Source organism: Rhodnius prolixus, unplaced genomic scaffold (genome assembly GCF_049639745.1).
Source record: "Rhodnius prolixus isolate KJV_2025 unplaced genomic scaffold, Rpr scaffold_10, whole genome shotgun sequence".
NCBI classification, from domain to species: domain Eukaryota; kingdom Metazoa; phylum Arthropoda; class Insecta; order Hemiptera; family Reduviidae; genus Rhodnius; species Rhodnius prolixus.
The window spans coordinates 6,298,801-6,323,946 of record NW_027411615.1 but is presented as its reverse complement, the minus strand read 5'-3'; the positions used below and the strand labels follow the sequence as shown (position 1 = coordinate 6,323,946).

General features: G+C 30.1%; 1 protein-coding gene across 6 annotated transcripts in view; it reads right to left on the bottom strand.

Annotated features, from left to right (window-relative positions):
* emp (epithelial membrane protein) overlaps nt 1-25,146 on the bottom strand; it is a 107,932-nt gene that overhangs the window by 60,332 nt on the left and 22,454 nt on the right. Inside the window, exons 1-2 of one of the 6 annotated variants that reach the window (XM_074133297.1) lie at nt 9,723-9,874; nt 8,887-9,087 (exon numbers count right to left, since the gene is read on the bottom strand). The exons of 2 other annotated variants lie outside the window; for them this stretch is intronic. In XM_074133297.1, coding sequence (XP_073989398.1) covers nt 8,887-8,944 — 58 coding nt within the window. In that variant the 5' untranslated portion in view covers nt 8,945-9,087; nt 9,723-9,874. Of the gene's footprint in view, nt 1-8,886; nt 9,214-9,256; nt 9,675-9,722; nt 9,875-14,346; nt 14,462-25,146 lie in introns of those variants that run through there. 3 more of the 6 variants (XM_074133299.1, XM_074133301.1, XM_074133298.1) reach the window with 3 other exon arrangements.

Sequence of the window (25,146 nt, the reverse complement as noted above, 5' to 3'; positions counted from 1 at the left end):
ACTTTAACTTTAATTTAGAACAGAAGATTTTAAACACTGTTTACCTTTAAACTGTTGACTTTAACTTTAATTTAGAACAAAAGATTTTAATCACTGTTTACCTTTAAACTGTTGACTTTAACTTTAATTTAGAACAAAAGATTTTAAACACTGTTTACCTTTAAACTGTTGACTTTAACTTTAATTTAGAACAAAAGATTTTAAACACTGTTTACCTTTAAACTGTTGACTTTAACTTTAATTTAGAACAAAAGATTTTAAACACTGTTTACCTTTAAACTGTTGACTTTAACTTTAATTTAGAACAGAAGATTTTAAACATTGTATTTAAAAACATCACTAATTTTGTATAAAACTCTGGGGGATACACCTAGTGAACAGTTACTAACTATTGTTGTTATCCAGCAACAATTTCCGTTGGTTGGCTAAAAGATGATAGGAATAAATGGCATATACGCGTTGGCCATTTTGTAAAATAAACAATACTATTACACACTCAAATATATCCCCCTAAATTGGTGATTTTCTTTAAAAACTAAAATTAGAAAGTAAAATAACAACAATAAAACAAAAAAAAATCAAACTCAGCAAAAAGAAATCAACAAAATAAAATTTCTCAGCAGGTTTCATGGTCAATGATTTAAAAAGCAAGCAGGATAACAGTTATAAACTTTAGCGATAAGAACTTAACAATTCTACAGAATATCTTTGTCTCATTGCACATTAGATGGTTAAATAGATTTAGTTTGGTAATAAAAGTAAGAAAACTGAACTACACTACATTACACGTGCCTCAGAATAATAGTCATACCGCGTTCAGGCTAAGGGGAAGGCCGTCTCAAATATAATTAGTCAAGAAAAGCAATAAATCCGTCTATATTTATTGAGCCGTTTTTTATTTATTTAATTTGTTTATTTTTATGGTTGATAACAATGCATTAAATTAATTGGATAAAATGCTTTAAATCAAAAAATAGCTGACTAATAACCTTGAATTAAGACTTCCTTAAACTAACTTTATTATACAAAATAAATAACATTATACTATTTATCGCAATAATAATTAATAATTTAAAATTTCAATACAAAAAATTCTTAGTTATTTACTTAGGAAAAATAAAAATCTTTTTTTCCTCTCCCCAATAAGAAAAATTGTAATCCTTCAGATTTTCGAATCAGTATTTTCACTCGCAATATCCGTTTTGAAATCTCATGAGCTCGAAAGGGAAGCGGGGGACGAAAAAAGATTACTTGTCTTAATTAACATGGAATTATCTGTTAAATATTGGCTAGAATTTGGAACTACCTGCGTTTTCAATTTTGTAGGATATAAATAATTTAATATTAACAAGGGCAATAAATTGTTAAAAAAATCAATATTTAATGAAATACCATCAGCTGTAATGAGGTCAGACGCAATAAACCTGGAAACCCGATCGCAGAAAACTGGATTGCAGTTAGGTAATCTAACTGTTGCAATATGGAGGAGGGTTAATGACTTACACGTTCCTAACTATTTCATTAATACGGCTATATCAAAATAAAGGTGGCCATTTTCATATACAAAATATCTGTTTAGTAAAGAGTAGCATATTATTAAGAGTAAGTCCATATATTACAGGAAACTGGCATTCTACCGGACTGATCCACCACTCCCTCCCCCAAAAGTGCCCTTAATCGAATTATTATAGAAAAATGTTACCTATAAAAGTTATAGAACTATTTGTGAGCAATAATTATACCAAGTTTAAAGAAAATCGAACGAGCGGTTTTTCCAAAAAAGTTAAAAAAGTGAAAAATCTATTCAGTAAAGTTGTACTTCCGGTGGACCTATTTTGACCAAAAATTTATTGTCCCTTCCATATCAAATTTGAAATGTCTGCGATCATCCGTTCCTGAGATATAGAGGATAAACTCACCACAGAGCAGTAAATCCAATACAAACCTATGCCATCAAAGACCGATGGGTTAGAGAAAAGCAAATTAGTTGGAAAAAAGAGCAAAATTCTAGGAATTACTGGATCTGTAACCCATCCAACCTTAGCGCCGTCTTTTAAACATTACTTCTCTTTCTCTTTTAACTCTTAAGCCGAAGAAGATCGGTTATTGTCGGCAATTTTCGGCTCAGTTGAATATTAACTTTTATTTCCAATTTAATATTTATCATCTAATATGCACACTCACACGACTTTTTTCCAGCTTATATTTTTTCTAACAAGTCAAATGAGATCGGTTATTGTCGGCAATTTTCGGCTCAACCGACCATGATTATTAATTTAATTTACAATTTATTATTAACATCAAATATACACACTATTACTCTATGTAGTTGGGGTTATCTACACCCAATATTTTCTAAAAACTACTTTTTCAGACACAGAGGATCTACATCACGCATTTTTGGTGTAAAATTAGAGAAGATCGAAATACTTCTCTCTTACCAGTCGCAACAAAAAAGGGTATATTTGTGAGATTAATTTAAATCTAAATTTTATCAAATTTAAGGTAGAAATCATTTCGCTCTAACACTTACATTTGTACATATGTATGTACACATAACTTTAGAAGAATATTAAGAAGTTATCAAGTAAATACTAACTGGGACATTGTACCGCTATTGAATGGCAGAAAGACTTGGAAGAAAGTGTTAGCCGACTTTTACCAATCAAGAGGACTAGTGGCAGCGTGGAGACGCACAACAGGATGTGTGAGGCGTCCTGACCCAAACAATACGCGGCCAGAACCATCACACTAACCACAGCCCTGTCTGCCATCATTCTCTCTCCAATAATTACGACCCGGTGTATTGAATCTTTGTCCTAACCCCTCCCTGCTCCTGTAAACCATTCTACTTCGTGCCTGATCCACATTTCTATTGTTACCCGTACATTCTATTGTTTATAGAATATATAAATATTAAAATTCAAACTATTTCAACAGATTAGAATTGTGGTTGATCCGTTCTGGAAACTTATAATTAGTTTCTTCTTATTCTACATAGTACATTTATTAACTACTCCAGAACAAAATGGGGCCCATCGAGCTTATTTGGTCTACTGGATCTCTATCCACTAGTTGCAGCGGATGAAAACCGGAAACCGGTCAGAGCCATAAGAACATGAGTACTACGACGGAAAAAATCTATATTTTTCAGCACTGCGTATCTAATCCATTTCCCGTAAAATTACGGCGGGAAAAAAAGTTGAAGTATCAGAAGAATTGGCGGAATACCACGTCTCAGAAATTATCACGATCTTCTATTTGAGACCATTCTTCGCACTAATACATACTGGTTCTTAGCTTTCCAAGATTTGATCTAAAAAATTGTTAATTTAGGATACATTTCCTCATTTTTTCCAATTATAGAGATTAGTTTTTTTAAATAACATCTCAAATTGTACGTCACGGCTAAAATTTTCATATTATTCCTTCAAAAAAAAAAAAAATTAAATTTTCATATAAATGTATTTTAAAAAAGTTTCATCCAAAGAATATAAGATAGCAACAGGTTAGCAGCAATACCAGTTAGTTGAAGGCTGCATTCAAACCAGACTGACCAGTCTTTAAAAAAACATCTATGACGCAAAGCATAAAGCTGTTTTATTTTATTCACAAAAATTTCGTAAACAGAAAAAAAAGAAGAATCTCCGAAAAAATTTGAAGAAGTGAAAAACCACTTCTACTCACTTAATTGAAAATATTTCCAGTAAAAGTGATTTTACACAATCAACTATATTATGATTTTATTTACTTAGTTGATTTAAAAATACTTTTCTCTATCTACCAGGTTTAGACCTCATCAATGTGTTTACTTCAAATAAATAATCAGCATTAAGAAGAAATAGGTCGTAACATTGTTTACAAAACATGTTAACATTATAAATATAAAGTTGTAAACACCACTGATTAGGTCTACGTTAGAGGCGAAATTATTAATCTTTAAGTAAACAAACATTTTGTGTGAAATTGTTTGTTATTGTATTAATTTCATGTTTCAAATCCTTTAAAATACAATTTGATAATTGTTGAACGAAGTCGTCATTAAAAGAGAATGTTAGGGTTTCTAAAAGTTAAAGATGGTGGAAAAATATAAACGAGTAACCAATCAAAATTAATTAAAAATATTTAATTAAGTCTAAAGGAAATCAACTTTACTGAAAACACGTTAAAGAGGTACAGTAACCACCTATGCCACGGTCTTTCTCTACTAGCAAACTCCAGGATGATAACTCCACATCTTCGTGCACTCTCCACTCTTAAGGATTGGTTTAATTCTTTCGGAATGGAAACGAAGATCTCCAAATTTTTCATGTTATTCATCCTATTAAATACTGTTCCTGGTACAGTACAGTTCCATCTGTTTATTGCTATATTTCCTTAATTTCTGCCACCCTCCTTTCCTAACAAGACAAAAAGATCTTCCTTTCCCAGGAGAGTTTAACATTCTTGCACCCTATTTCATGACTGCGCAGGACTCGTTGTTGTTGGCCTGGTACATTGCCAGTTTTACTCCCTAAGAGAACGTCTAGAATTTTAAGACAACCATTATACCAAGTTTGCCATCAATTTGAATCTACCAATAGAGCGGAAACGTCATAAGAATGTTGCAAAAGCAAATTTCTAATTTTACTCTGGCCAAAATCAAGGGCCAAGTTCTTAACTTCACTTAAAACTTAAAAGGATTACCATTTAATAAAACATATTAAAGTGGGTTAGGCACAAAGCTTGCATAAATAGCTGCTTACTTCATTTTAGATGAAACTAGAAACCTTTTTAGGACAGTTAATTACAAAACAGATAGTAATAATTGATTACAAATTTTAATTAATCAATCTAAAGTATTACTGAAAACTTTTTAATTAATTTATGGGCCAACAATACTTTTTAAGTATAAAAATAATTCATCAATAAATTAAAAAAAAAATCAAATTTAAAAAGATATCAATAAAATTATGTGATTGGCCCTGGCATACATTGTTTTAGTGTTTCAAAGTTATAAATTGCATCGTCAAGTCAATTCACGCAAAATAAATAAATAAACCTTGCAAAATCAAGGTTAATACCTGCCGAAATTGTCATTTCTAATAACCGTTTTAGAATACACAAGTTGTTTGATTGAAACATAGTGTTTTGTTTTAGACTAATCTATTGTTTTTTGGAACGTTTTTAAGTGGAGGGGGGGGGAACTACATTTTTCTCTGTGTTTCAGATTAATGTTCGTGAGAAAGTGGAAGTAACTAGAACTTTTTAAACAGGAAATAATTCATCACAGGAAGAATAAAAGAAAATTTAAAGAACATAAAAAAATGTATCCCCTATGGAGAAAAATCTACATTTAGAAGGCATTTGAACTTATTCATAAATTGATAATTGACTTTAGGCACATATTTTCAATGATACTGACAAATTAACTCTATTATTTCAAAAATATACCAATTTATTATTTTTACTGTAAAATTAATTAACACTTTTGCTAACTGATACGTGAAGCTGTTGGCATTGCAATTAGATCTGTATACAATATAATAAGTATTGTTTCAATGCTATTTATTTAATTTATTCAATTTTAAGAAAATATTTTTTAAAAATTTGAGATGATTTTCTCCCATTATGATTTATACTTCTACTTATATATAATTAAATAAGAAGGAATAGACAAAATAAGACGCGACGAGACATCATACAATGACTATTACGTCACTCAGGAATTTCCCCCTCTATTGATTTGAGCTAAACAATCAACAACGTAAACTTCACTAAATCAAAGCGCTTTCCTACTGCCAGTTTCAATGTAATGAATATTTATAAAATTTAAATTAATTTATAAAAAAAAATGCAAACTAATTGAATTTAATAAAACATTTTTATAAACATTGATATATTCTTTATAGATAAGTAAGGCTCTTTATTGTAGTTTAACTTTCGTGTTAACACCTTCAATTAATTTCTTAATTAAACTGATAATAATCTAGGATGTTAATTATTCTTGAGTTTACTTTAGGAAAGGGGAGGAGAGATTAATCTAGATGAGGCTAAGATTAACTGCTAAACTAATTGTGTTCCTTTTTTGGCTATTGAATAAAAAATAAATTCTAAAAATAGCTATTTTAAAAACTTAATCTGCATTAGTTGTTAATGTGTTCTTTTAATTTAAATTAAAATTAAAAATTAATTTAATTCATTCTTCACACTACTTTGTTAATGAGTTTTCTTTCATTTTCAACCAATTGTTCTTTTAAAAATAACTTATTCTCAAAAATGTAGCTCAAAATTGCGCAAATTTCGAAACTATCCAGTGAGGAAAAGGGAAAGTACAAAACTGGGGACCCACAAATTTAATTCTAGCGAGTAATACTAATGTTTTTCACTTTATTAGAAATATTTACAATAGTTAAGAATGAAAAATGTTTGAATCAAACAAATATCAAAAAGGGGGATCATCAAATAAGAAGGACCACTTTGAAAAACAAGATAAATATTCGGATATGACCGACATTCAAATAATAATGCTATTTCTTAGCATGGAATGGCTACGTATTCTACTAAAATAAAAGACCCAACTTGAAGGAAGCGAAGTAAGTTACCCAGATTAATCAAGTATGTGGGCACAATAGGAGAAGATTTAAGATTAAATGAATTTGGATGGTTGCTCAAGATACCTAAGTGATAGGTTAGAAAAATACTGGAAGTTATCCATTTTGGGTCACTTGAAGATTCAGCTTTGCAAAAGAGCGTAAATTCAGAAATAGCTACTTCCAATAGGCTGGGTCCCACTGTGGAAGATGCAACATGGATATAGACGAAAAATGATCTTGATAGAGTGCCTATAAACTAGAAGATTGTTCGACTTGCTTGACAAATATGCTATTACTGTCGAATAAAACTTGGATCAATAATAATTTTTTTACTTAGAACCGTTCGATTTTTATAAATCGCAAAATATATTTTACAAATTACAAAAATCTTTACACAAATAGAATGAGAACAATGTTACTGTTGGTGTAAACAGACTGAAAATGTTACCAGAGAGAGAGATTCAAGTACTCGAATAAGATATCTTTCAAGGTTCCATCTGTAAACATATATGGGCCTATCATGGCCAATATTCTCTTTCAAAATAGTCATACGACATTAATTTGTAAACCATGAGTAGATTTATTAGTCATCACTTGGCATGTATTTAAATGAAATATCACTTCAACGATCATCCACAGCGTTCATTGTAATTCACGTTATGGAACAAAGTAAATATTTCTAGAATTGTAAAACATGTACATATTTGGGAGAAATTATCAAGAAATGAGATCATTAAATGGTATTCGAACTAGATTACAACGAAACATTTTTGAAGATAAAACGGAAGCTGGTGAATACAGCAATATAATTAAATTTAGAATTTTGTATAAAAAGCGGTAAAATGTTTTTTTTTTTTTTTTTTAATACAAAATTTTATTGAAGGAAGCATGACGTCACAACTTTCTCAGAACCTCCATGAAATTAATATGCTGTGAGAAATGTCCGAACTAAAAATCTTTTACTTTATAGTAAACTCAAAAAATAAAAACCCATTTGAACAGTCATCATACTTCCGGGTAGGCTGTTATTATCATTTCGGGAAGTTTTGGTTAGACATTTCATGTTCGCAGGAATAATGTCGATATTAGAAATTAGCAATGTTCAATTTATTAATAAATATCTCGTGTAATAATAATAATGTACAGGGAAATTTCCTAATAAAAGCTACTGGTTTGCCTAAGATAATGTAGACTAGTATACCGAGCGTAGAGTCTAGAATTGAGAAAAAGAAAATCAAGTTTCCTCTAAATTTTACTCGATACCCTTTCCCAGGAAGCTTTACCATTTTCTGGGAAAAAGAAATGGTGAATTTTCCGTCTCCAAGGTCAAAGGGTCATTTTAATGTAATCTAAACAACTACATCAATTTATAATAATAATGGAGAGTAAATCAATAGCTAAAATCCCAATTTCAAAGAATAAATGGCGTGGTCAGATTTACAAATTAACTGTAAAACGTAAACTTTTTTTTTTGGTTCATTCACAAATTTGAACTGTTTTTTTTATTTATTTCCGTTAAAAATTTTCGATGAAAGAGCGAAATTGTAGTAGAAAACAAGTTTATAAAAAAAATTTGTGAATGAGCGTATACGTAATCAGATTTCACTTAAAATATATCCGGTTAAAATGTTAATGGCAAATGACTAATCCGGATGTTATCATTGTGAACTTCCTCTTTCTGTTAAAAAAAAGGTTGCATCTTCTATTTCTTATTTTTTAAGTTAATTTTATCTGGAGGGGGGAATGTTAGAATTTTGAAAGTAATTTTGAGAAAATTAGTCTTCTAACTTGTTAAGATTGAACATTTTTTTTAAGTAAATTCATTTTTGAGAGGATTTGTTTGTTATTAGGAGGAGACTTAAGCCGTTTGCTATTTTTCATGAACATGTTCTCTCTCTTTTAATCCGCCAAATTTGTTTTTTAAAATCAAAATAAATATGTCTCAAAAATATCAAAGAGAAAATTTGATTAACTGAAACCAATATATAGTATGGTAACAGCATTTTTAAAAAATAAAAACAATAATTAAATGAGTAGCTATAATTCCAAATTTGGGGGGAAAAGTAAATGTTTTCGAAAAATGGAAATTAAGTGAACTTATCTTTGTGTAAGATTTACTCGAATACCTACAACAGCTGGACGTCACAGGTGTGACGAAATATACTTAAAACTCGCGAGTATGTAGTAAATATCCGAACAGAAATCACGTACAATAATTATGGTATTGAAGCAGTTTTGAGTGCTTCAACAGATTTATTTTTACTACAAAGTATAATAATAAATACAAAAAAATAAATTAAAATCTACTTACACCACTTTCTAAGAAAGCTGCTGGTCAATTTGTCACACAATTTTCTTTTATTCTGCATTATTTCGGTGGGTGGTTTTTTAAAAAAAAATTTAATTGTTTATAAATAATTATTAATTGTTCTTTTATTTTATTAATATAAAAAATAAAAAGTCTTTTAAATAAAACTTGTTTTGTTTTAAAACTATAAACCCATGGGATTTTCTGGAAAAAAACACGTTAAAAAAAAAAGAATTTAGCTCCTTTCAAATAAATATTGCAAAAGATAGAAAGAGAAAAAGAGAAAAATATGTTTACAAGAAGAGAAATCTTAGGCTAAAGCTTGTGTCTGAGGCTGGGTGAGAAAGAAAAATGGTCTACCTTTAAAACTCACCCGCTTTCTCTGATTTTTGAAACTGGTTTTTTCCTTTTTCGAGCTCACAACAAGCTTTAAAATAAGATTTTGTAGTTGGTTTAATAAGGACTGGTAGATAAAAATTCTCTTTAAATAAATTGGGAGGATATTTAAAAATAAATTAGAGTTAACTATTTAAAAAAAATAGACTTAATGCTGGGTAGAAACAGTCATTCAAAATGGTTTCATATCAATCAGTGATACAAAAAATGGGACTGAATTAAGACTGATAATTTTAATTTTTTAAGAAAATAAAAAAATAATTTAAGCGGCCTAAAAATTAAATTATTTCAGAATGCTGAAAGGAGCTCCAAAAAAAATAAAATATACATGCATCAAACACACACAAAACCGGCACAAATATTAGAATGAATGAAAAACGCCTTAAAAATTTAAACACTGCAATAATTTGAACACCAACTTGACAGTTAAACAAAAAGCTCACCTCTTATTAAAAAAAAAAAAAAAAAAAAAATTATTAATAATAACCCGTTGAAGCTTCTAAACACCACTACAATTCAGTATATACTACTAGTTAGAGCAGGAGTGTATATACTAGAGAAGCAACAGGTCTGCAGGACTCTCCGTCATATTCTCTGAGACTAGGGAGTGATATCCCCCACCTAAAACTACTCTCGCGGCGAACTCACTAACATAACACTTGTAAAGCCCAACTACCACTTTCTAACCTCGCTACAACACTTACTAGTAAATAATAAAACTTCATTTATTAATAATTAATTATTAAATTATTTAAATTAAATTATTAAATTCTTAGAAGAAAATTTATATTTTTATTATATATTTATGAATTGCAATACTTCAAAAAAAATGTTTTGGAAATTCATTTTCCTCCGTAAACACACCCGGTTCGCCTAGGACGATTTAAATTGAAAAGTTCACCAACATGAAAAATTTTTCTTTCTCCTTATTATTTGGGTCAAAACTAACCAAAATCCACTAAAAACCAAATCGGTTTACGTTGCGGATTTTTTTTTTTTTTTTTTTAATTTTTTAGGTCAAAAAACGGCTTTTTTTTTTGCATTGTTAAGCCTAATAAGGAAAAACAATACAGTTTTTTTGCAAAAACCAATGCATGCATTTTGAAGCTGAGGGAATTTCCAACAGATTGATGTATTTTATAAATGATAAAAATGAAAATGAAACTGTATTGTTTTTCCTTATTAGGCTTAACAATGCAAAAAAAAAGCCGTTTTTTGACCTAAAAAATTAAAAAAAAAAAAATCCGCAACGTAAACCGATTTGGTTTTCAGTGAATTTTCGTTAGTTTTGACCCAAATAATAAGGAGAAATACAAATTTTTAATGTTGGTGAACTTTCCAACTAAAATCGTTCTAGGAGAACCGTGCACATCTTTTAAGATCAAATGTACGCATAACTTTTTTTTCGGTTTCAAGATTTTCTTAAAAAAGCTTCCACATTCTTAAAAAAGTTGCATACCTACCAATAAATAAGCTTAGTATCTACTTTATGTCCAACTATCTAAAGTAAGTTTCATAGTACGAAGGCTGAGAGGAAACAATGTTTTAGTTTTCCCTCACTACTAGAGTAAGAGAAGGTATTGGGGTAGTACAGATTTTTGAGTTTGTGTTTTCACCAAAAATTACAAGACAGAGTTCCGAAAAATAGTTCAAATCAGAGTGTATGTCAAGTTAACTAAAAAAAAACTGAAATTCAGAAAATTCAAATTAAATATTCCGGAATCAGTGCCATCTTGGCACTATGCGGAAGTGTCTCTTTAGATGGATTTTGGATTTAAAACAAAAACAAACAAAACAGCTCAGAAAATTTCTTTATACTTCATAAACTATTTGCTAAAACATTTCTCAACGCGGTTCGACTCAATTCATGGTTAATTTATAATATATAACCTTATTAGTTAACATCATTCTTAGGTGATCAACAGGACGGACGGCCTCTTGAGGAACCTTTGACAAACATGGCAATATCATAGACAGCTTGAATCTCATGATATATTTAAATAGCTTAACTAAGAATGTCTCCCCTAATTGGGATGAAAGATCATAATTAAAGTCTTATAGCTTCCATTGGGATGGATTTTGATCAAAAGTTTATTCCTGCAGCAGCTAGTGATGGACCATAAGTAAGCCGAGCAACGAACTAATCTTTCTACCAAGTTTTACTACATATAATTATCAAACATATTTGGAAAGAAAACAATCTAATGTAAAAACACTTACTGGTGTAATCTGAAATATAACACCGATTTAAGTAATCAAATAAAGAATTCGATTTAAAAAAAAAAAAAACTAAGCGATATCACCTAAAAATATCTACAATTTAAGAAATTTAAAAAGCTATAAATTCCATAAAAAGTAAAGCTACAATTTTTTACAAATTTATTAGATCTAATCTTTAAAATATTGCACTTTTCTCACATTACGATAATAAGATCTAATTTCCTCCTTTGCTTGAAAAATAAAAAATTCTCACTATTTTATCCTAAACAAATCACATAAGGTCTTTTTTTTTCATTTAACTATAAAGTTTATCATCCTTATCAATCACAAGAACAGATTCTAAAATCTCACTGACCAAAGAAATTGATAGATTCTACCAAGTTCAAGAAACATTAAGAACCATTCTATAAAGCGGAACTTGCGGTTAACTGTTTTTTGAAAGTATGAAATATACTTAACATATCAAATTTATTAATTACACAGAGTCAAAAAGTCACCAGAAACCTTCCGCAATGACAAAACAGTATCACTTTAAAAAGAAGCCAGTAGGGCGGGAGCTACGCTCACGATGAACCGAATCCGCAGTTAATGGCATCTTCAGCCAATACATCCAACAGAAGCGGCAAGCGCTCTTCGAAGGATTATGACCGAATTTCAGCCCAAACCTTCGTTCGTACACAAAAAGAGATAGAACAAAACCTACTCGGAGAAGGTGAACTACTCACCTGAATGTCCATCATCCAGACGATTAAGTAAGCTGGCAAAAACTTATTTTGGCTACTAATTCCCTTCATGATGTCCAAGAAGACTTGTATAACTCGCCGAGTAGCCCGACTGTCAAGATTATTATCTGGCAGAAGTCTCTCAAGTTACTTTTCTATCGTCTTATAATCTCAGCAGCACAGCACTGTCTGAAAGCATGACTTAGATCAAAATTCAGGATATGCTACCACACGTTTCTGATAGCTTGCGATATGAGAACTCTGTGCACTTAGATCAGAACAAAGATATTACGCAAAAACGGCTGGTTTAGAGAAAAACTCTGGACTTTGTAAAAAGGAGAGGTTTCTTCTACCAGAACTACAGGATTATTGGCTGTGGTACTTATCTCACATTAAAATCCAAGATCTCTAACTTGCTTTCCTTCTGTATTCAACTCAACTATATAAAGATTCAACATCATGCTTAGAACACTATAAAGCTGGTAATTTAGAAAATTATCTCTCAGATTTCAATGCTTAAAACAAAAAAATATTTACTAGATTGGCCACTTAATTTCTTTATTTCAAATAAACTTTTTCAAACTTAAAACCCATCTATGATTACTTTTTTATTTAGGCTTTGACAAAGATGTTTTTCACAACCTTGAGCGTTTTGTTTTTTGACCGAATTTATTTTTTAAATAATTAAATTTAATAATAGTCTAAGTTGGGCTACAAACTTAAATAAAGACTTGCAGCTTAAAGATCAGCCTAATTTTTTTTACTGATAGGCACTTTAGGGCAACAAAAACACACATTTTATAAATTAACCAATTATCTGACTTCAATTTGGTCCAAAAATATTTATAAACAAAAAATCTGGGTCAGATTAATAAAAAGAGTTTAAATTTCGAAGAAAAAACTATATTAATTAGTTTGACGTGGAATATTTAGGTTAACATAAGACCATAAATTATTTCACAAATTGAAAGGGAAAATGGAAAAAAATAAATAATACCTAACAACTAAAATTGGTGATAACAGCCTTCAGTTATGTATACAACTTGCTTACCATGAACTGAATTCATCAAACATCTTGAAAAGACAACAAGGTGCATTAGTTATTTTAAACATCCTTGCAACATAAATCATTATTTGCACTAAACTAAAGCAATTTTTGAAGTTGAAATTCAAATAACATACAGTTATAATTAAGCATAACCGAGATGAATGCCTGTAAAAGTTGGTGGCATAAAGTGAGCAAGAAACAGAAAATAAAAATAATATCAAGTTCCTTCATAGAACAAAAAATTAACCTTATAACTAAAACAAGTCTTATCATAACCTTCATTCACTAGAACTCTATATTGTCAATCAATGTTAATTCAAATTTGGTTTCAATAGAATTAAGATGTCCTTCCGGTCTAATTTTTTGTTACTCTATCCTTTCCACTTTTTTTATGAAATGAATAAATTAAGAAACAAATCTACAAACGATGAGATTTTTGTTTGTTTCAATAATGGAGAAAAAATAATGTCTGACGATAAGGTAATTTAAAATTGTGAGAAAAACTGTTGCATACAATACGTTCATACATACTACGTCAATAAATGTTACTATTTTAAATATTATTTCAACCTTCAAACCATCACAATGATGCCTAATATACAGGAAAACTAGGTATAATTATTCAAAGTTCATCCTTTTGAAGGGAATGGCCAACTTTTTAGATGCTAAGTGTGCAATAATACATTGCCAATTGATAAGTAGAAGGACGTTTATTACTAGTTTCTAAAACTTGGGAACCACAAATTTTAACCTGTTGTCGTAAGTGCTTCTTACAGATCTTACCTATAAAATAGTCAATTATATATCAAGCGTTGCAATTGGTAGAAAAGCAATCAGAAGAGATACGTAAAATAGTAGGTACTGCAGTTTATGAATTTTAAATCAATTCTTTGAGAAAAAGAAGCACACCTTTTTAAATTTTGGATTCTGTGGCAATTTAGAAACAAACCAAACTCTGAACATCTGCCTAACATCAAAAAAACAATTTTGCTAACATCCCCTACAGGCACCCTTTGTACGATAACATTTCATGGAAATAGAAGTAGTTCATAAAACAATAAAATAATAAAAAAATACCTTAAGAATAAATAGCTAACTTTAAATGTAGCTTTGCGGCCTGTAACTAGGTACATACAAACAGTTCCAACTTTCAACATGACCTACTGAAGTAGGTTACACTATTGAGCTAGGTTTAACAATTAGGTTTCTATAACCTATCATTACTTTCAATATTACTATTTGATTCTTTTTTTTCACTGTCTCGTTTTTAAAACCACTTCAAAAAATGGGGTAGATCAAGGTCTAAAACTTCCTAATTACGTAAAAATTAACATAAATTTTAAATATTAGACTTTTATCACATTTGATCCTAAAAGATATGTGGTTCAGCATTGAAATATTTGTTTGCCATTTTTGAGAAATTTATAAGCAAAATTTATCAATTTGTTTTTCTAAAAACAAATAAAACAAAAGAAATGTCATTGATGACAACTTTTTCAACTTTGATACTGCAACTTTTGGCAAAAAATGAAGGACTACAACTATTTCCTGTCCTAATTTTAAGAATATTTAAATTAAGTATGAAGATACTTCCTTTTTGTGATTGTTAGGAAGTAAATGTTTAGTCATTTTATTCCTTATTATTTGAAGAATTTAACCATTTACAACAAAAAAAAAAAAACTGCAATAATTAACTGGAAGATATGTACAAGGAATTGCCATTACTTATCTGAAGGTAACATTCATTATGCTTAAAGCTGGAACTAAATTTAACTCGATAAATTTTTTTTTAGCCATTAAGATGGATTAAGTATGAATTATAAGGAAAACCCTTGAATGATATGTTTTCTACAGTAAGGATGAAATTATTGATTATTTTAATTTTGGCAATGATTGGAAGGCCTTTTGTTATGTAAATTTGAATAGTATTTATGATAAGAAATGTTACTAATGAGGCAAAATTTGATTTCTTCTTCCTCGTGATCCTTCTTGGAATATTCTTGCTGCTTTTTTGTAGCTAGCAGAGACGATATAAGGAATTGTCCTTGGACTTAAAGCAGAAATTGAAATGATCTTCAATCTTTACCCATCTTATGTTTGAGAGGTGAGCAAAGTTACCCATCCTCAGAATATCTAGAGAAGGTGAAGGCTGTAAAGTTGGGACCCTGATTGCAGTTCCCCGCTCTGGAACATCCCTCAGAGAAATTTAATAGAAGTGATTGAAAATAGTGAATAACAGCCTCAGTAATTCCAAAAGCTACCGTTAGATGAACTGAAAAGGAGGATGCAATAGTAAAGTGCAGGCATAACATGATACCCGGGGAGATTAGGGCTTACCATTTAAGAAGGAACGCTAGGAACCTTCTTACCGTGTCAGAATGATCTGGCAACAGTTCTGCAAGTTACGTTTCGCAAGTCTTAATTGTTTATTCTTACAATTCATGCTAGTACTTTATCAAGCAAAGGTTGGCAATAAACTTTTTAAAAAGTTGAAAGAAAAATGGACAAAAAATGTTAGTTTTAAACTGACAGATAAAAATTTGTAAAGTAGGGATTTTTTAATAGAACTCTCATAATGAGAGTTTTAAGAAAATTGAATACTTAGAACTGTAGATTATTACAGCATATGTTTTTTTTAAAATTTATCAAAGCCGTAAAAATGTTTAACCTACATTTCTTTTCTTTTATAAATAAAAATGGGAATTTTTCTTCCGAATATAATTATAAAAAATATTTTAAAAAGCCACCTCGTATTACCGAAATAAACAAAAATAATAATAAAAAAAAAAAGCTTAGCGCAGTGCATGGTGTCACACCAAACAAAACAAATTTTTGTCATCCAAAATTTTTCACGCTTTGGATAGGTACATATATAAAAAGAAATGCTGTGCATGATAGAATTATGATCATGGTATACTACTCGTATAATGACCATAATAATGGTAGGTGACAGTTCACTATGATTGCTGTATTTTCCTCGCCACAGTTCCCTTTCTTTATACTGCCTCCATTAAACACATTATTTCCTCCCTCCACTACTCTTCGAGAAGTGTGTTAATAAAAAAAAATTGATAACATAATATAAAATTAGGGAGGACAATTTGGTAGTAAATTCCATTTAGTATTATTGTCGGAAACCCAAAAATGAAAATATTTAATCAAAAACAGATATCACATTTTTTCCAGCCAGAAGATAAATTAAAATCAATTTAGTAAGTAAAGTTCGAGGGCTAATGTTGGAGAGTACCTCTTAGAGGTACTCTTAGGGTCACATCCTTCCACTTTACAACCATTGAAGCTTTTAGGCAGGAAAGATAGTACTTTTGGGCTAGTATGCCTCGTACAAGTCAATCCTATTTTGGTCTTTGATAATTGGCAAGAGAAAGAATAAATTAATTAACTAGGCAGGCGAAAATCTAAATGTGGTGAAAAATGTGAAGTGAAAAACCATGCTCTTTCGGTTGAACTATTTATGTTTTCTATAAAATAATAAGAGCATCAAATTTTTTCTCATCAATCCATTCAACTGCATTTAAATGCAACAAAAAGTAGTTTACTAAGCACTTCCAAAGTGGAAGGTGTATACTAAAGGGAAGAAATTAGATTTAAAGTAAAAACAAATTTAACGCAGACAAAACATTAGAGGGCAAGATAAACACTGTTTATAACGGATGCAGGTAAACAAAAATTGAATGTGGGTATATGACTCAGCCAAGCAAGAAATGAGGCAAGGGCGTTGCATTTCCTTTCACTATTATCTTGCTCTAACACCAGGTAGCAGGACAATGATCTCAGTTGATTATATCACCAATCTACAAACTGTTTTCTACTGTGGAGGAGGGCTAATTGAAAATGATTTCTTTTTCTTAATTATTTCTGTGTTTCCTTTAGTGGGTTGACTAACAAACACTATTCTACGTAACAAAAACTAAGCTAAACTATGTATAGGCCAATCTTTACGTCAAATTCCTACATCTAAAACAATAACGCATATTTCATTTCAAAATTTTAAATTCAAATTGTTCTCTAAGCGTTTCTGAAAAACTGTCAAACACAATTTAATAAACTGGACTGGTGATAAGAATGTAGTTTGTTTGGGTGCAGTTTGAAAACGTGAAATTTAAACAATCTATTGAGTACTTGTTTTGAAATTTAAAGAATGTGATTTTGAGGAAAAATGCAAAGAAAAAAGCATTTTCTGTAGATATATTTTTGAATTTCTAAAAAATATTATTATTTTAATTATTAATGATAGAGTTTGCTCAAAGTCAATGTTAAAGAGTTGGCTAGGACCTAAGAGAAAATACATCTTTTTTAATAAAGAAAACTTATTTTTGGATTGCAATTCGTAAATCTTTTGTATCGTGCCTAACTCCTGTTTTTAAATCTATTCTCATGGTGCTACCAATCCACAAAGGGGCATAATTGGAACTGCTGTTTAGAGGCCAAAACACTTGAAAATCCACAAATTGGATCTAGGTGCCCAGAATTCTCTTACAAGTTTTTCCGAAAAAGTATCACATCATAAAAAGAGCATTCCAAGTTTTATAATAATATTAATGAAACCATTTTTGATCAAATAATAAAATAGAAAACTCACACCTATCCTGTAAAGTATAATTTCTGGTTAAACATTTAGTTTAAACTTGAAATTCTAGGAATCCATAATTGTACCTTGACATTATATAACTGATAAAACCGTACATTGTTCGAACATGGCACTTTAGAGGGATGTCTAAATGGTGTTTAAAACGCTCTATCAAATTTAACAATTGACAAGTAAATTAAAGTAGAACATCAGTTATACATTAGTAAATATCAGTAATTAGTTTTCAAATTAATAATAAAAATTGGACACCATTAATAGTGGTGATATACAATAATTGTGTCCTTATAATTATAACATTGAAACATATTTCTTGATGGAGATTATATGTTCAGAATATCATACACCCAATTCAATCATTGCAATTTCAAACCCCACTAAATTACTTAATTATCCTAAACTTTTCCAAATGTATTTATTTTACCTTCTTCTGAATTTTATAAATAGTTTCATTAAATACCAATTATATCGCTAATTCTCTTCTGTGAATGTTATATTAGGGCTGATAATGCAGTGGCTGTAGCAATGCAATCAACAACCAAAGTGATAGGTTGCTATGTATATTCGAAATAAAGAAAATCGTCGGATTAAGTGATGAAAACATCGCGAAAAGTCGCTCAATGAAACTCCCACTTTCGATTGACGACGGATTTTAGCTAAAAGCAAGGATAGAATCAAAATGAAGCCAATCAAAATTGTTAAACAAAACTGAAGTTGAAAGAAAATTCGCATAGCAAGAATCAAGTGAATATTACACCTGATTTTCTTTTAATTGTTTTTTATTTTTAATTTAGGCGCATCAACAATTATTGTCTATATTGCCTGATCTCATTATAATAATAATCCTCTCTCAAGATCTTCAGTGTGTTTTAGAAGAAAATAATCAGCCTACTCACTGGTAAAATATTGGCCATTTCATCAACTTATAGGGCAAAAAGAAAGTTTCCAACCTGACAAGTATGGAATATAAGTAAATATTTTAAGTTCGTTATACTGTGGGAAATGGTGCTGGTGTTACTTAAATGTTTATGAAATTTATGTAAAGTGAAAGTAAATGAGGAAGGCTTGGCCTTCCCAACTGAACATTTCTAAAAAGAAACTATTTAGGATATGCTACTAAAAGATATGAATATAATATTCATATATTAATTAAACAAATAAATGTAATAATTATTTAATAATTGATTTTACTTAATTTTCCTAAGCACTAAATGAATAAATAATACATTTAATAAAGTAAATGAAAAAATGAAACTACGAATGACATTTACTTTGAAGAATATTTTTTAAGGCACTGGTGCTCTCTATTAGGAAATGCAACAAAGTTTTAAGGTAAACTTTTTTAGTCGAAAATTTACCCTAACTAACTTGCACTAATTAAACGACTTAATTTCAATTCATTGCTAAGATAAAAAAGTTAATTAAAAACAATTAAAATATCTCTAAAATACTTAGAGAAAATTCAGTTCTATTTTTAGATTTTAAGGAGTAAAAAATTAAATGCTAAGTTGAAATTCAGCTTCACTGAACCATATAATGATAAGGTATACTGAAGTAGTGATACAATTATTTTAATGAATGAATGTGACGCTAAATTAAAGGATGAACTTTAACTCTTTTTTTTTGTGGTTGTTGTAATTATTCCATAAATGATAAAACTATCTGAAACATGGCACGCACAGCGAAATATTAATCTGCGAACATTTTTTAAATTAAGCTTTTACTAGAAACACATGTCTTGGAGATGCTCTGAGTTCGATGACCGTATAAACTTCAACTTGGTATTGTTGCACTTTAGAAAGCAAGTAAAACACTTTTTTCAAAATAAGGATTAGCAAAAAAAGTGTTTCTCGGATGTAGTAACTAGGTTTAGAGGCGTAGTCAGAACGTTTTTTCGGGAGGAGGAAGTCGATTATTTGAGAAGTAAATGGATTAAATAATTTTAAAACTATTTCATTTAGGCTACAACACAATCACTTTTCATAATGAGAATATTTCTATTCACAAAATAATTTGAGCTGTTTATTTGTTTTAAAATTACCATTAATAATTGAATTAATATTTTTTAACTTATTCTCGATGTGCTACAAAAGTGGCCCCAAGAAAGAAGAGGAGGTGGCCTCGCAGTACCTGAACCCTTTTGTGGCATAGGAAAAGCGTTACTAAACCATCCGGCCATTAAAGTATGGATGCCCAATGCTAAAATGAATAGTGAGTGGAAACAGTAGATCAGTGTAGTTTGAAAAGTTCAATATTAACCTTTATTTTATAAAGAATTACAATTTTACAGGGGGCGTCACCCACTCATAAGGCTTCTCAAAGGCCTTTACTGACTGATGAAACACTTGCATCGCAATAGTTGACTTGAATAAATAGAAATAAATGACAAGACTGAGGGCTTGAATAACATTGCTTCACTGCTAAGGCTTACATAGTTGAAAGTTTGGATTTTTCAAGAGAACAAAAATATGCCTTCCTATTTATCCTGAAGCTCATTTACAGACTCCTAAGTTGTAGGAAGCAGACAGGAATGGCTGGAAACTCCAATCACTGGATGCAACAATAGACAGACATCTGCAGATGCGTAGGCAGACTAAGAAACCCCCATTATATTTAATCTAAAATCAATCTATTTTCAAGATTTCACTGAATTTAAGATGGAGACAACAGAAACAGACATGTTTCTTTATTGTATGAATTAAACTCAGAGATGGAATTTCTTATTGGGGAAGAGGTTTCCCCGTCAAACTTTTTGTGTGCGCCACTGCCTAGGTTTGATGCCGCAATGGAGCTATCATTTAGAAGGTTCAGAATTTGCGCACGATGCTTTTTTTTTGTCAAAAACCAAATAGAAATAAAAATTCATTTAAGTAATTTAGTCTTTAAGAACTTAGCTTCAATTTTAGGATGTTATTTGTCAACCAAAAACAATTTGCTTAGCATTATTTCTCAATAAACATTTACCGATTTGAGAAAATAAATTAAAATCCTGTAGACAAACTTGGTTATCATAGAAACAGAGAGGTATGTAAATAATATGAAGAAAACTGGCTATTAGCAGTATGTACGATGCAGTTAGTAAATTCGAAACAATCAACATTTTATATTTGCTTTGAACAAATTATACGTCCAATAAATTAAATCTTAATAAGCAATATGAGTGAAGATGTTTGTAAAAGTGAGAAGACAAATACTTTATCTAACAAAATAAACACTGAATAATTGAATAAAGTGCTGAATGTCCTTGTTAAAGTCAACTCATTAAAAAAATTAAAATCTATTGTTGAAATTGAAAGTACATACTCCATACAAGTTAAAAGTTGGGGAAAAAAATATTCTCCGCTAAAATTTAAAGGAATATTAGTTATATACATATTTAGATTATGTAGTTAGGTAACTAAAGTAATTGCGCACACAAAATGCTTTTAACGTTAAAATGACCAACAAAATTATTTTAAAATATTTTCCCATTGCAATTATCGAAACTCTACCAAATTTTCTTCAATCAAAGAAAAAAATTTTAATGCGTGTATGGTTGTACTACAGTACACTATATCTGGATTGAGATCTTAAGAAAAGAAATAGTGCAATTCTAGGATGAAAACAACTAGTTGTACCTTTAAGATTGAAACGGCATTGATTGATAAATATGATAAAAAAACTGGCAAACTAATCCAAAATGGCCTTTTAAATAAAATGTTTCAAACATTACATGATTATAGTTTAGTAATGCCAACAGAGCATTTCCTAAATAAAAGAACAAATAAAAACAATCGATTGAATACAAACCTAATTTAGCATTTATTTAACCAAGTTTCTTCAGATGTTAGAACCGTACACAATACACAAATGGGAATTTAGAGGAAAGTATAAACGAAAAATATCTGTCTCAGAATACTCTCCCATAAAGACTTCTTTTCAAAAGGAACCACTTTACCCTATTTCAGGAAATTCCTAAAAATAGAACAGCAGAATAAAGAAACGTCTTCATCCAGTTAACTGTCAATTTTCAAATTTTCCGGTGAAATAAAGTATTTTTTTCTGTAATTCTATTTCGAACTTCGCCTATTTACTATCTTAGGCTTAGGACGACGAAGACTGCCCTGGAAAATACGAGATTGATTGATTATCTATTGTCAACTAACCATCGTGGTGGCTCCGTCATATAAAGTAACGAAAAGAGAGCTAAGTGATCTCCTGTAATCTTAATATGTTGACAAAGCAGGCAATAAGGGAAAAACGAATGCTGGCATTTTAGTTATAAGAGGTTTCTCAGAAGACTAAACTGTAATTCAGAAACTTGCCCCACTGCACTTAGCAGATCTTTACGAATTCTTTTAGTTTTAAATGTAAGGCATAACAAAATTATAGCTTAGGTGTAGTAGGTAAAGACGGCTGAATTTGGCTCCATAAGCCAGCCTCAAGGGCGATGCAATACTTATTGTTGTGTGATATTTCGATTATTTACAGGACCTACTCAATATTTTAGAGTAATAGACATATAATTTTGTCAGAATCTCAAGTCGACAATCAGTGTTTCTCAAAGAGAACGGATATGGCCCCTTCATGGTTTTGTACCACACTCACGATAATAAAGTCTGTTACATTTGTAAATGATTCAATGAGTCGAGTGATAACAGAAAAAAATAGTCACATGCTCAGAATATGCTCTACGCAATATTTTACAAACAACAAAATTTGCAATAGGTATCAATCTATCAGGATTTTTGGTTACAAACGAAATTGACCATTTTCCTGCATTTAGGGAAATTGTAATTCCCTCGAAATTACTTCTTTTCCAATAATACACCAAATTAATACCAGGTTTATTACAGCAACTCAAATTCTGACAATAAATGATTTTATATTCCTTCAAAGATCAAATGAAATGGCAATTTTTGAAAACAAAAATTGTATTACCTAAATCTGATGTAATTTAAAAATAAAATAATAGAACAGAAAAACATATTCTCAGATAGTCGCTAACAAGGATTTTCTTGTCCTTCCCAAGCCATGTAAATAAATATTAGCCAATTTTTCCCAAACAATTAACGATTAATTAATATGTGTGAATAACGAATCCCTCAAATTAAAAGATCTTCTTCAATACTGATTAAACCTTGAGGAATAATAATTTAATGACATTTGGTGTAATTAAATCAAAGATTATAAATAACATTTCGCGTGTATCCTGTTTTTTATTTTTTAAAGTAGCTATTATATTTTATTTTACGAATAATTCATCTTTGTTATAAGTAATCATATTACTTCTGTTTATTCTCGAGGTAGACGAAGCCACATCAAGAGAAAATATCGTTCGAAACTAATCATGATAATAGTATATATTATATATAAGCTGTTAGTTGTTGCAGGGAATATTTTGTTGTTGCGACAATATATTAAATTCCAAACATCTGTTAAATTCCTAGTTTATCACTACATATTTATTTATTATGGAATTTATGGAATTGAAAAGAACTTACAAAGGAACCAGCTTATAAATTGTCGACGATAGTGTAACTGCTTAAAGACAGTCTTGGATCATCCTTTTTGCAAGAAGTAACTACCTTGTTAACATCTCCAAACGTCAGAATATGACGATGACCCCCATATGTTGCCACCTCAATTAATAAACAAAACAAAAAAAAAGAAGGAAATCAAGATTAACTCCTTTGAGGATTGTAGGCGGCCACAGTCTATAAAAATGAGATAAACCCATGATTCACAAAAAAGTTAAGACTGGTTTCAACCACCAATACACATTTTTGTAATTAAAGGAAAATAGAAAGAAAGTGTTCAATTTCAATCGCAAGATTTATGTAGAAAAAAAACATGAAATCAGGTAATTAATTGTGCTAAATGTAGAAAACTTAGACCTACCTACAATAGGAAGACTTATTACTTAATCCTTTGTTGAGTTCTGAAAGACAATTTTTTATATTTTTAATTTAATTGGGAGTGATTATCTAAAATTGGATATTTAAACTTTACAAAAATTAAATATTTTTAAAAACGGTGAGATCCGGCAAAAGTTAATCTACTTATTAACTTGCCATACAGGGCTGAAAACGAACTTCATTTAAAAACAAAAAAGTACACTAGTAGCAATAGTTTATTAACATTCCGCAAGAGTTCAGTAGCGTTCAGAGGCGTAAGGTTATACTAGGTAAACAGCACAGAATGTTTTATAATTAAGCTGATAAAAGTTCGTTTATGAGGAATTCAAACGAACAAATCTAAATACGCAACGTATTTCGGAGTTAACTGAAGTATAAACTTGTCACTGATATCTCCCAGAATGCGTTTGTATAGAAGTTAAACCATTTTCCCCTTAAAGGAATAATTAATTATAAAACTCTGGCTAGGATGGTGTGTTGCTGCTGAACTTCTAGTAAGGTATTAAATTAATTGTGTAATTTAATTAACTGGTTTCAAGGATTTGATGCCTGAGGATTGAAAGGAGTAATTGTAGTGCTCTAAATTCAGTTTTTAAGAATTGGGTTCGCAGGAAAATGTAATAATTATCGGCCTAACATGCTGCTGAAGGTTCTTTATAAAATCCTCACGCAAGACAGCGAGTAAAGAAGGGCAGAGTGACCCTCTAACAATGTTATTATTTAATGTTGCGTTAAAGTTGGCTAAAAGTTAATGTTTACTTAATTGGAGGAAGTAAAATAAAGCAGAACGATCCAAATCGTCGAGATCCGAATGTCTGTGTTCAGTATTTCTAGAGGGGAAACGCTGCTCGGTTAGGGCTAGAAATAAATAAATGTAATAAAGTGATGAATTAAATTAGGCGAATGTTTTGTCTTCCATGAGTAGCCCACTTAATTGATGCAAGGATGATCTGAGACATCACTTAGCATTCGTATTTACAATCTTCTTCCACTCGGGATAATGAAGCTTGGTTTTCAAAACAGGTAAATCGAAATCCGAGCTTCTTTTGTGATGTACAATAGTCCATCACTCACACTTTGCTATCAGTCCGGATGAGTAATGATAGAATTCATGTGTTAATTATTCCAGATTTAGTTAAAATAAAAAAATCAGATGTTATAAGTATTAGTTATTAAATAAGTTTAAAAAAAATTGCTGATAATGCTTTCAGAATTAATTTATCGTTTGCATAATTTTTCTGTTCCCAAAACCACTGACGAAAGGCTAAGTAGTTTCAACAAAAAAAGTTTTGATTACAAAAGATTTTTCAAACATACGTTTTGGAAATGTTTGTAATATTATTTTATGTAATAAACTTTACTGACATAGAATTT